The sequence below is a fragment of the Acromyrmex echinatior genome, chromosome 1 (assembly GCF_024713525.1).
Source record: "Acromyrmex echinatior isolate Ae372 chromosome 1, ASM2471352v2, whole genome shotgun sequence".
Lineage (NCBI taxonomy): Eukaryota > Metazoa > Arthropoda > Insecta > Hymenoptera > Formicidae > Acromyrmex > Acromyrmex echinatior.
The window spans coordinates 12089975-12103327 of NC_141852.1; the positions used below are offsets into that span (position 1 = coordinate 12089975).

Below are 13353 nucleotides of genomic sequence, written 5' to 3' on the forward strand. Positions count from 1 at the left end.
GTTTGAAGATCGGTTTCGTGAACATGTAACGTGCAAGGATTTGTTGTATTTTTAACTTTTAAATACATGTTGCAAAATTTTAAATTCATGTCGTTTATATTTACAAAATTGATAAAATTATAAGCATTTGATTGAGAATCAAGCAAACTAACAAAACGAAAATTGTATAATGTATTTAAATAATTTTATTTTTCTACAGATTTTTCTTTTAAATTTGCAAAAATTGCTTATTTTTTTTTACACTCTAGAAAATGAGAAAACTCTTTTTAATTTGTGCTCTATTCTGTTCAAGATTATTAACATATTTCCATTGTATTTGTTGAAGCTTTTGTTTTATATCAAAGCTGTATACACAAACCAACGTTTCTCTTGTTCGAATTTCTGTTTGCTCGTTTGCGTGATGTCAAAAGTTAGACAGCTCTGTTTTATATCGGTCCGTGAAACTATCATTGAATTTTAAACTATTGACTATTCAGACGATTGAGTTTTTTTGTTCAATCTTCTACGTGCAGTCAATCACAGTATTGGTCACAGGATTATCACGATTCGCGTTAAGTCCTCCGTGTCTCAAATTCTATCATCCTGACAGCGTTCTTCACGAAACCGACCTTCAAAAGGTCGGTTGTGTTAGAGCAACGAATTCCTGTAATTACGTGTTTTATTAATTCAGCATTTCATGCGAACGCAACGGGTGGCGAGGAGAAAGATAGAGCACGAGCGGAAGGGAGGGTCTTTGGAGCCGTTCCAAACCTAAGAGAGACGAGGTTTTCGAGCACTGAGTGAGATACAAGGACCGAGGGGTCTAATCCTAAAACGACTCGTATCGACCTTCACATTCTTATTGTACGACTAAATAAACTTTTCAGAGACCGTTCTAAGGAAAAACTATATATCTGTAAATGAGGTTTCAAGCAAACAGTAAATATAACTATAAAAAAATAATTTGAATTACAAGGACTCCCTTTTTATATAAAAATTCCGCACGCGTGATGTTCTAAACATTATGTGTGGTAAATTAGCCAATAAATTCTAAATATTACATAACTGTATACGTTCTATTTCTTATCGCAATAATATGTGCATAATTTTATACAGGTTGTTAAAATAAGAATCAAAGATTTATCGTAGAGAACTGACTTAATAAGTGTGATTAAAAGTTTTCAGTTTGATCAATACATATAATTTATTTGCAATTTTGTATAGAACAGCATAAATTTATAAAATTTTTTGCACAAATCGATTCTAGTCATTTTTTTTATTCAATTTGTCGAGTATCTACTCTTTAACAATAAGTCTTGAATCTTATTTTTTAACACCTTATTAATAAATCATGCATATTAAATTGCAATATTGCAAAAAGCTTCTTATCTTGCATTGAATATTTTCGCATATCGCATGTCCTTATCTCTTATAATCTTTTTAAATAAGAATAACAATTAAATAAGATCACACGTTTTTTTTTCTATATGTACACTATATTTATGCAATCTATTGTGTTTGCTGACTGCACTCGTTTATTACGTGTTTTACTCGTAAACCCTCCATCCTTCTACACTTCATCGAGCGTGCTTCGTTGTCGCTAAGCACAGCTGATTCCACCCCTAATGACCGCGCGAGCAAACAATGTTTCCCCCCCCCCCCCGTTCGTTATCTATTGCGTTGTTTTTTTCCCTCATCTTCATCCCGTACTTTCTTCTAAAAATTCTAAAGAAAATTCTTTGCCCACCCTGCATGAACTTTTACGCATTGCTTAACCTTGGTTATTAAAATGTTAGAACGTGAATTTGCCTCGCGTACCTCCACCGGAGGTGCTACGATCCAGGACTCCGAGGCCCGCCTGGCCATCAAAGCGGGGCTGCATAGCAACGCCTCCTCCTCCTCGTCCGTCTCGATCCAAAACATCTCTATTCTCACGATGAATCGTAGGCACCCTCAGAATACATTAAAATCTTTCGAGTTTTTAACCACTCACGAAGAAGAAAATCATTCTCGTTCGCTTGGGTCAATTTTTCTTTTTTTTTTTAAATTGCACTTTTTGTTTCGTACGATGTACTGTTGATTTCATAAATTTTTCTTTAAAATCTGTAACGGACTTACTCTTGACGTTGATACGTTACAGTTTTCTTCAATTATTGGACTTCTGATATAATTGACTTCTGATATAATTGACGGCCGATATTATTTGCAAGGATAGACCAGGTCCATGTTATATATCGTGATTAAAGAGCTTACAGTTAATTGTTAAATAATTTTAGATTGTCACTTTTACGTTACATCGTTATGAAATCAAGCGAACACTGTTTTTTTTTTTTTTTTCGAATCCACGTTAAAATCGAAAGATCATCCCGGAAGCTATAATAATCGAGCTAATTGACGCTTCCATTCACACCGAGCTTTCTTTCTCTTTGCTTCTTCCTCGACCGGAAATGTCTTTTGAAACTGCACAAGCGTGTATTTGCATTCGAGCGTGAAACCCGTTCGCTTATTTTTCGGCCATTTTTTTGACGATTTCCGGGCACGAAAAGAGGCAAATCGAAGTGTAAATTACAAATTCGCAGCCTCCCGGTAAGGAAGCTGGGCCGCAGACTGAACGGCCCTGGCTAGCATGACCGAAATAGAGCGATGCCCCACTATCTTTGAAATAACTTTGCCGAACGTCGCGACGCCCGCGGAGATCTGCGTCGGGACGCTGCCAGAACCCTGTCGATCCTCGCAGCTGATTTACGAGCAGCTGTTTTATAACGGCGAGTATAACATGAGAAAAGATTATGCTCTAATCTCAAAATTCGACCCACTACTTTTTACGGTTCACCGACGTTGGCAAAATTATTCGATTCCTTCCGAAAAATCTCTTACAAATCTCCTTTTTCTTAAATCTCTTCGAAATAGCTGAAGTTATTTTGAAGTTTAAATTATTAAAATATTGGCAAAAAAAAAATTCAAAATTTGAATTACAAATTTTTTTATCGTACAAAAATTTTATTAGACAATCTTACGCAAATCAAATCCAGACCCGAATTATCTGACTCATGCGTTTGGCATGCGATGGAATATATAATACGAGGATTTCGGGATTTTCGTGCGCCAAGAAAACGTCCGTCCCACTTATTTGCAATTTCTTTGTCTGTCATTTATCGCGTTGCGCAGTCTGCTCGTTGTTACAGATTAGTTAGTTGTACCCGGCAAAGTAATTTGACTGGCATGGTGCAACGGTTTAATTTGCTTCGCTAATGGCGCGATTATTTCGAGGCAGTTCCCTTATCGATTGTTTAATCCGATTTAATTAATGCATGACGCTAATGACGTAATATTTTTTCACGGTGGTAATTATATCCACGTCGATACAAAATCTATCCTTAATCGGATTAGCACAACAATAAACAATGGCGAATAATGAGTGGTTTATTACACTTGTTACGAAAAAGAAAACGTTAATATTTCGTAACTTTTGAAGCTTCCGTGATGTTTTTGCACGTTTATGACTATATACCTCAAATGAAACTTGACAAATTATAAGAAATGAAAATGAAGTAATTAATATTAAAACCGGAATTTCCATGGCCTCGTTCACAAACTGCATACAATTGCTTCATTGTTTGCGATCTTCCTTGTGAATCTACATATTGCCCATAATTTCCATAGAACTCGTTTGAATATTATGATTACTCAATTGAATCTTGAAATATTAATATCTTATCGTATAAAACGCAATTCGATATCGATTTTTTGTCTCGGCGAATATGCTAACATTATATTTACATTTTCTGAAAAAATGACAATAGACAATAAAGGCAGTAAGAGGTCCGATTTACGCGATACTCTCTTTAATCTGTCATTAACAGCTTATACATGATATACATAAATACATTCATAACATCGAATGCAACGTCGTTGTTTGGTGAACGAAATCGATACAGTTTCTACATTAAGATTGACTTTCTCACGGAATGTAATCTGGAAATTTAGCAAATATGCGTATTATCTATTTCGATTCTCGTCTGATCTTCTACATCTATATGGCTACATATCTACAAATAATTGTGCGTCACACTATAAATTAGAACGTGATTATATCTGACTCATTAAGTATCTAGAAAAGCTTTTATAAAGTCGGAAACAGAACAACGCTTATCGCAAGATTGGCACTTGAGTGCAAGTTTAAGAAAAATACTACGTTTTCAACGTTGACGAAATGTCGATGCTTCTCTCGTATGCTTACTTCTTCCCGAACAATTCGATACTATACTTGAAAGTCGTTATAAGCGAGTAACTTGTGAACACATGGGTAGATTAACGGCTTAAGTCAGAATTCAAGTGTTTGTTTGGGAATGTTGTATTCAAAGTTGCACTTGTGCATTATATTGTTGCATTTTATGCGGACCCGCACAAATCATTGGACTATTCCTCGCGACATTTCTTTTTTTTTTTTTTTTTTTTTGTGCAACCATCGTTATTGTCGAAACCATGATTTGTGACTTAAGATGTTAACGCAGATATATTAAATATCATTAAATCGGTCCTGTATGAAAATATAGTGAGTATTCCTTCATAGTTTAATTAAAATCTTCAAAGAGTAATATCTTGTTTGTGCGATCGATATAATTTCTATCAATTAGAATTTTATACTCCGATTGTATAGACCATTTAAGAATTAGGCTCACAGTTACAGGTATCATTGGCAAATTCGATCGTTAAAGGTCTGCTCTTAATCTTATTATCATACATAATTTCACCGTATCATCTGGTCATAAATTCGAATATTATCCTTATTTACACGGAACATATTCAACGTCTGTAATCTGGACGTTTTTTCCTGTATAGAATCATTAGCGTATAAATATATTTGACACAGACGGTTCTAAAACTCGCGTTTTCAGTTCTCTTTCTTCTCGAGAGCGTTCGTTTCTCAGTATATAAAATAAGCTTTCGCATTTCTCACATATCTTTCCCTTCGCGTTAACAGTGGGCGGCAAATTATTCTACGCGATGATTCTTATGCGTGCGCGATGTGCGTGAAACAAGTATTGTACTACAATATAACATCCGTATATATATATATATGTATATCGGCAACGGCGACTAACATCGTAGATTTAATTAGACTCTTGCATGCTTAAGGCTCGTTTCATATCGAACGTTTCCCTCACGATTTTACTTTCATTTTAACAAATTTCTATCTATGCACATATGGCGCCAAATATAGACTCGAATTCACGACAAGCATGCGTTAGAAGAACAATGTTTCCAACCAGAGAACAGAAAAAAGAAGCGGCGTGGAGGTGGTAGATAAATGAATCTCTCGTAAAGCTCGTACATTTGCAATCTCGACAAGTGATAATAATTAGCAGTTACCCTCTCTGTGATAGCAATACTAATATTTGATAAATCAAATATAATACCATTTGAGTTATGAGCTTGAACACAACATGGTAAAATTCAACTAGAGCATATCTGAGAGTACAGATTGAGTGGTATCGATCGGTCGAGTAATCTAAGCGAATAATCTAGGTGAATAATCTAGGAAAGGTGGCTAGCGAGAGAGGGCTCGGAAGAAGGGTCGAAAAAGACTTAAAAATATGGTTAATTAAAGAGGGTTAAAATAGAATGGAAGAGCAAAAATATGGTCCCCGCCTCCACGCCACGCGCTAGGCTTACCTTCCGAAGTCCGTTAATTAGCGGTTAATGGACGTAATAAACGTGCGCCGGCTTTAGCTCAGCTCCGCGCACGAGTTTATATTCATATATGTGCGCATGCAATTAACGTAGATTGCCTAATTCTTAATTCGAGTAGCTATTCTCAAAAGAGAGGGAGAGAGAGAAAAAAAAAACGGAATGTTACATATAAGAATTACGTAGAAGAATTGTGCGCGAACAAGGATTCGTTTCATTTTTTACTGTCGTTTCACAAAGTGGAGAACCAACTCGCATTATATTACTCCGCTTTAGCATAATCTTTTCTGTGCAAATACCTATACATATACATATATCGTACATATACACAGACACTTCCGTTTATTTTATGCTTGTAAAGAGTTTAGTTTATGCACTCGCGTTTTAATCTGAGATGCGCGTATTAATAATCTTATTTGACCATAGGGTATCGAGCAAAAAAAAAAAAATAAAAATAAAAATCGGAGGGCATTTAGTTGCTTCTCCTCTCTTGCTGAAAGGAACTGTACATGTAGTGTTACATTTATTGTTCGTTGAACTGGTCCGTCGGCGATCTCGCATGTTACCCAATGAGCATAATAGATCGTATCTCGAATTGATACAATGAGGCGTCGTTGCCAATTTACGTTTTCAAGCGCGATTTGCGAAATCTGCTAATCCTCTTTAGCATATAATTCCGTTTCTCAATAGCGTTGCCTAACGACAGCAATCTTCTTTCATGACCAAGACGAAATACGATCTAAGATATCTCGAAAATATTTAAGCTCTACCATTTCTTGTCGACTACGTTTTAATCATCATTTATTTAATCCTGGAATAAATGCACGCTCTCTTTATCAGTTCCAACGGATTAAACGGGACATGCTATCTTCCCTCCAATTCATTGCGCAATAGCGAAGTATTAATCGTTATTGGCAAACGTTGATACGAAACGGATTTATTCCAGGATTAATGCTGATGATCAAAAATTGACAATAATTCTAGATTGTTCGCGTGAGTGAACAAATCGTGTCACTCACGTAGGCTCGCAGTGTTCCCATAGAAAAATAAGTCGGTCTCCCATAAATATGCATTGCTCATTTCAAATGCGCTTCCTTCAACCGCGATTCTATTAATGAGCGTCTTTATTGTTCGACATCGCGGCGAAGTTAACAGCTAATAGCAATCTATACCAGGTACAAATGTCTCTTCCATTAAGCGTTACGCCTCATAACATAGCACCAAAATTTTTCACAAAAAAATGTTCGTTACTAGAAAATTCTCTCATTTTCATATAAGGCCCCGCTCCGGAAACCTACCTCACATTTTCAACGTATATCAAGTGAACGTGCGTAAACTGCGAAAATTCAACCGACAGTTCGACGGGAACCGAACAAGGTTCGATTCTGCTCGCGAGCCTGCATTAACATAATTAACTATTCAGACACAGCGTTCAAGCCGCGCAATCGCGTCCCTGTTAATTAAGGTAATATCGGACGATGCAGAGATTCGTAAATTCATAGAAAAATATCGTCAATGCGCGCGTTCAAAACTACCCCGAGACGAGATTGGTTATCGGAACTTAACTTCGTTCTGAAATATTTAATGCCGAGGTGAGTTGGGCGGAAACGGCGATCGGGGCTGCGCGTATCGTAATTTCTTATAATTTCTTATAATTTCCGATTCGGCTCGAAATGCAACGTGAGCCTATCGTAAGCTGTGCTTCCTTGCCAACCGCTATTTTTACATAACATCGCTCTGTATACATATTTTATACTTATACTTATAGGGTTGCGCGGCCCTTTGACGTTGCGGCGAAGGCGGGGACCGTCCGGCCTGCTTCCTGGGATGGCATGCACAGAACACAGCACAAAACGCCACACAGTTACACAGAGAGACAAATAGAGACAGAGAAGAGAAGAGATACAGATAGGTAAGGTAAACTAGATAATAAGAGAGGCGAATATGGTGAGAAAAATCTGAACGAGAGGAAAAACGGGGAGAAAATGGGGTGCGTCGAGAACGCAGGCGAGGTGCAAGAAATATATCGCAATAAAAAAAATGCAAGTTTAAACATGGGCGAGATGATATTCGGGCTTATGAAAATAATTTCGGAATCGTTGTATTTGGAATTCTCGCAGCAGAATGTTACGTGAAACTAATATAACGTATTTTCGATATCACTTTTTATGGTAATTTCTAGTCATTGGAAGATTATGTACAGTATAATATAACCGCTGGTCATTATGAATAATTTACTTGCGTTATTATTCATAAATGGACGGAGATTATTATTCATAATTTATGGCAATTTTCTATACAACACAGCCAGAAATGAATGGTCGATCAATATTGAATCAGTATCGATTCGACGTTGATCGGCCAATTATTTCTGACTGAGAATCGTTTCATCAAAATCTTCGAATAATATGAAACGAGAAATATTTAAAAGATTAATTGGACTTTGAAAAAACAGCGTAGACTAATTCTATTAATTCTGTAAAATATTCCATCAGAGAGTCGTTTTCTGTTGCGAGAAAAATTTAAATATCTAATATCGTTCGACTTGTACGTGCGATATTTTCTTGGAAATCAACGTAATGTCGAACGATTGTTATCTTGTTTTAACGTACAATGACCGTCGAAGTTATTTCCGAAGTTGGTCTTGGAAAGAGATATCTCGTTTCGTTTCTTGGCAGAGTGAACGCCAAACAAATTGTCAAATTATATTATATTTCCTCGAATCTTTGTCATTCACGAGAAATCGACATCAAAATTTCACAATTTCCGAATGGAAAATTTAAATTCATTCAAAAAACGAACGTCGCGATTCGTTCCAAGTGAATAAAGCAGCGAAAAACCGTGTTGAAAAAATAACTATAGTGTCATTAACTCTCTTGAAATGTCGATGCAACGCACGGTAGAAATATAATGAATAATATTATAATATTTATATAGGATGAATATAATTTAAAAATGCTGCCTATCCGATGACGTCAATGCACGAAATGTCAGAATCCTCTATGGAAATTTTTATCTGACTCGAACCGTCAATATATCGTTTATGAATATTAAAACAACACTCAATCACAATATTGAAAAATAAGAACTATCAGTATATCTGTAGAGTTCTGTAGAACAGATATCTGTAGAATCGGCACATTCGAAAATTCTTTTTCAAGGTGGCTGACGTAAGTGCCAAGACGTCCTCAGTGTACAAGACGAATGTATGGGTGCACGTATATATGCACATGGCGAGGGTTTGTTTATATATACATATACACATATATATGTATATGTATGTACAAGATGGATAAAAAGAACAAATACATGTAAGAAAATAAGGACTCACCTTCGGCACAATACCACCACCACCACCACCACCACCGCCGCCGCCACCGCCACCACCACCACCACCACCACCGACACCACCACCGACACCACCACCGACACCACCACCGACACCGCCACCGCCGCCGCCGGACTGTCCGCGAGCCATGTAGAGGCTCTCGGTGCGCTTAGGCTGTCCAGGACTCGGCAGAATGTCCTGTCCAAGGCTACGGTTTTTTATGAGAGCCCCCTCAAATTGGTTAGGAGTTGGCGCGGCGTATGTCGGCGTCGCGGCGCCGCTGCCTATCACGGAACCATTCAGCGGCGTCCCTCCTCTTATCGCGCTTGGAGCTCTCGTCGATCTGCCGATTGTAAAATCATTGCTTTCAAAGAACTAAGATAGTTCTATAAAAAGATTTAAATGCCCATGGCACACAGAAAAATGTAAGGCAGCAAGACGTAAGCAGTAAGCAAATTGGTCAACGTAAGAGAACGTTAGGCAATAACGTTAGTAATAGCAAATCCAAAATGTTAAGATTTTTTGTGTACCATAGCCTTTATGATACTCTATAAATTTCTGAATGCAACTCTAAAGCCTGCGGCATACTGCTTGTTTTCCTCTGCTGGATTGTTTTACTAAATTACTATAGAATTACGCCACACAGAACGCAGAATTTCTAGTAAGTAAAATAATCTAGTAGTTTATCAAAACGCAAGCCATCCAGCAGGAAAACAAGCACGGCAGACTTTAGTTTAGATCTTTCTCTGAATTATGATACATATACGAGCTCAGGTAGTAAACAACATAAATATTTTCGAATGTCAATCGATATATCGATTTAGATGTTATTCACCTGTCGAGCATCTCCGGAGGTGGGTTCGATATGGTTTTGTCGACGGATGGTTGTCTCGATCCAGTTAACCGGGAATGCGCTCTGGCATAACGATCTACGGAACTATCGCGACTAGGTGGTCTCTTGTAATGATCCAGCCTACAACACATTAATCGCTTAAAACATTAATCTCTTAACTTGTAGTGTAATTATAATCTCAAACGACAATCTAAAAAAAGTGTGAAATCTGTAAAAAATATTTTATTTTGTGCAATAACGATTCGTCTTAAATATGATTTCACAGAACTACGATGCAGTTGTATAAAAGTTATATAGAAAATTTCTTAAAAATATCAAATCACATCTTTTTAAATTGCTATGTATATTAATTGTATAAAAAGAGCACGTCAGACCTGTCGTTTAGCGTTTGACCAATAATGCCAGGTCGATCCTGAGGACTCAGGACTCTACTATTTCTTCGTAAACTCGTGGAGCTCGGCGGCCTCGCTGTATCCATGATGTTATCAGGCTGGTATTGCGACGGGTGCGTTTGTTGTGCGTACATTGGCTGTGAATTGTACTGATTCATCTGGCCAGGCCCATATTGATTGGGTAATACAGTCTGAAATTATTTCACGTTGCTCTAATCAATGCTTTTAATCACAAGCCGAACAAATACATACTGAATCATATTTCAATATGTTACTCAAACATATCTAATATTTTTATTTACATTTCCGAGATAAGCGATACTGATGTCGAAAGATTTTGTATTTGTTCGATATTTCGTTATTAGAGGTTACCAAAATTTTGCAGGCTCATCGTATGACTATTAATTGTACACTTCAAGAGAAGAAACAATGGCTTCCTATTTGGCTGTTGAATCCATTAATTTTCAACCAAAATTAAGAATATTACTCGTAATTAAACTAATTATTATTATTCAGAACAAAACAAAAGGAATATAATTAAACGTTAGGACTATCGATAATCAGTCATTAGTACAGCTATTGTTAAATGCATGTTAAATTTATCGATGAAACTAAACTCGCATGTACAGAAATTCATTGAGTTCTTTACATCATAAAACTTTACATATAAACATCGGTTGCGGGATCTAAAAAGAAACACATACACACAGAGAAATACAACATTGCCATAGGCATACGAGAGCGTTCGGTAAATCGTAATCAGTAAATTGAATTATCGCGGAAAGCTGCGTGCGCGGAAGCTAAGAAAGATCAAGGAGAGCAATATTGCTACCGGAGTCACCTGCTGAGTGGGATAAGCCTGCAAATTTTGAAAATCGTGCAATCCGATTGGTTGCTGTTGTTGCTGTTGTTGCTGATAATCGGAATATTGTTGCTCAACCTGAGATGGATTAGTCAGTTGATACTGCGTCTGGTACGGATTGTTCTGGACGAACTGGTGATGCTGCTGGCTGTATTGATTCGGTTGGTACTGGTTCGGTATACTGTTCGAGTACTGGCTCGTCGGAACCGGATTTTGCGTCATGTTTTGCTGTTGATACGGATACTGTTGATACGGATTCTGACCAATCAGCGAGGTCTGTTGAGTGTTTAATTGATTCATGGATGCCTGGTTCATCAGCGGTACCTGATTCGGTATCTGGTTTTGCATAGGCAGCTGATTCTGCGGCAGAGGCTTTACACTGGTCCTACGTATCGATTGCATCACATTGCCGACAGTGTTGTTCGCTGCGGATGCTGGCGTCGCGTTCGTCGTCGTCGTTATCGCCGTCGTTGCGGAGTCGACGGCCATCGTCGCGCTTTTGATCGGCGTGGCGCCGCTGGGTTGGTCCACGCTGGCTGCCTTGTGTAGGATACTCTTACCCGGCATGGAATCCTGTGGCGGCGGAACGTACTTGGGTATCTCCCTGTTCCGTAACCTTTCTAAACCCGGCTGCCGGAAATCCGGTGCGAACTGCCTCGCTGTTTGTTGCGCTAGTTCGGAATCTTCTCTGGCGTGTTCGGCGGCGATGTCGGCCAATTCCGCTTTACCTCGCGCCGTTGCCGTCCTAGAGATAGCGATATCGGCTTTTTGCAGAGCGATCTTGCTCGCCCGCTGAGCTGCGCTCACTGCCGCCTCTATCCTTTCACGAAATTTGGCGGACCTGATTAGGAAGAGATGCTTCTTTTTCTGACTAGTGATAAGCACGTTGTTCTTGTACTTTCCTTCCTCCTTGCTGCCGTCACGGAACGTGGTGACACCGTAGCCATATTTGCGATTGTTGAACCATTCGCCTTCATATCGCAACCCGTCGCTTCTCTCGGATATGCCGAAGCCAGTCCTCTTATCGTTCTTCCATTCGCCCAAGTACGTCTCAGTTACCGACGCGTCCATCTGTTCGTCCTGCGAATCGACATCATGCGATTAACTACGCGTTTTGCTAATTATTTTTTTTTAACTTTAAATCCACACACTACAAGAATATATACACATTTATGCTACAAGTTACTAGTATATATTAACGTTATTCGCATCTCTTGATACGATCAGAATAAGCGGATTTAATGATCGCGCAGAAACGAAATTAAAATCCGATTAGAGGTTCGTCGAGTCGCGAGGAAACCGAGGAACACAAATGTTGTGACCCACCTCGATGACAAAGGACGCATTACTGTCTGTGTGAACCGACGCCGAGGCTTGACTTTGTGAGCTCTCGGTCGACATCCACGACGCTGAGCTGGCATTACTTCTGATACTACCACCGGTACCACGTTTCTCCAAATCTCCCGTACTCCTCTGCTTTCGTATCTTAAGACCCTATTGACAGAATATTCTTCTAGATAATTTCTGTTAAAAAAATCTCATTATCAATTCTTCGTCCCTTCGCGAGAGGGGTGCCTTACCGAGAGAATGCCCTTCTTCAGGGACTTTTCGGTGAGGCTCTTTCTCCGAGCCGGTGGATCGTCGCTCCTGGCTTTCAGGACGAATCCTCCTCGGCTGTCGTCTACACGTCGATCCCTTCTGTCGGTGGGTTCCGGCGTTGGAGCGACCGCTGGTCCTCCGTCGGCGCTCCTTAACGACGTCAAGGACGCTCTTACTTGCTTTGGAGGTTTGTAATGGCTAGCCAAACCGAATGGTGCACTCGCTCTCACCCCGTAACCGTGCCGCATGCCGCGGAGCCATTGGCCTTGATAAGTACCTACAAGATTATCCAACAAGGTTGTAACGCAACAGAAATAGAAACAGGAATCGGAGGCGGGATGTTCCATCGGCGAATTACACGCCACCTTGTCCATTAGAGCTGATGAAATTATTTTTTTAGAGTTAACATATAAATTTCTTCACGTGATTCAATGTATTTTATTTTGAGAGTTTCAAGTATTACGCTGAGGCAAAAGTTTTATCATCTTTCTGTTAAATTCTATATTAAACAAGTTAGAAATTCGGAATTCTTCGAAAAAAGTTTCTTCTTTTTTTTTTAGATAAAAGAAGAATCTATTGAAGTTAGTGACAACGATTTCGCTTTGACTCTGCTGTAACTTTTAAACTTTAGCTTTACGGATTTAACAAA

The 13353-nt window shown here is 38.6% G+C and overlaps 2 protein-coding genes across 21 annotated transcripts in view; one reads left to right on the forward strand and one right to left on the reverse strand.

Annotated features, from left to right (window-relative positions):
• Window positions 1-13353, forward strand: part of LOC105146803 (cytochrome b5) — a 60313-nt gene that overhangs the window by 14363 nt on the left and 32597 nt on the right. For all 4 annotated transcript variants that reach the window (XM_087414831.1, XM_087414818.1, XM_087414816.1 and 1 more), the window contains exon 2: window positions 7439-7582. The gene's annotated coding sequence lies outside the window, so the exon portion shown is untranslated. The remainder of the gene's footprint in view (window positions 1-7438; window positions 7583-13353) is intronic.
• Window positions 1-13353, reverse strand: part of LOC105146805 (uncharacterized) — a 44268-nt gene that overhangs the window by 4820 nt on the left and 26095 nt on the right. For 12 of the 17 annotated variants that reach the window (XM_087414461.1, XM_087414437.1, XM_087414442.1 and 9 more), the window contains 6 exons: window positions 12686-12981; window positions 12432-12599; window positions 11076-12185; window positions 10226-10434; window positions 9834-9971; window positions 9002-9341 (listed from right to left, as the gene is read on the reverse strand). In XM_087414461.1, the coding sequence (XP_087270587.1) occupies window positions 9002-9341; window positions 9834-9971; window positions 10226-10434; window positions 11076-12185; window positions 12432-12599; window positions 12686-12981 (2261 nt within the window). Of the gene's footprint in view, window positions 1-1797; window positions 7493-9001; window positions 9342-9833; window positions 9972-10225; window positions 10435-11075; window positions 12186-12431; window positions 12600-12685; window positions 12982-13353 lie in introns of those variants that run through there. The other 5 variants (XM_087414494.1, XM_087414490.1, XM_087414477.1 and 2 more) reach the window with 5 other exon arrangements.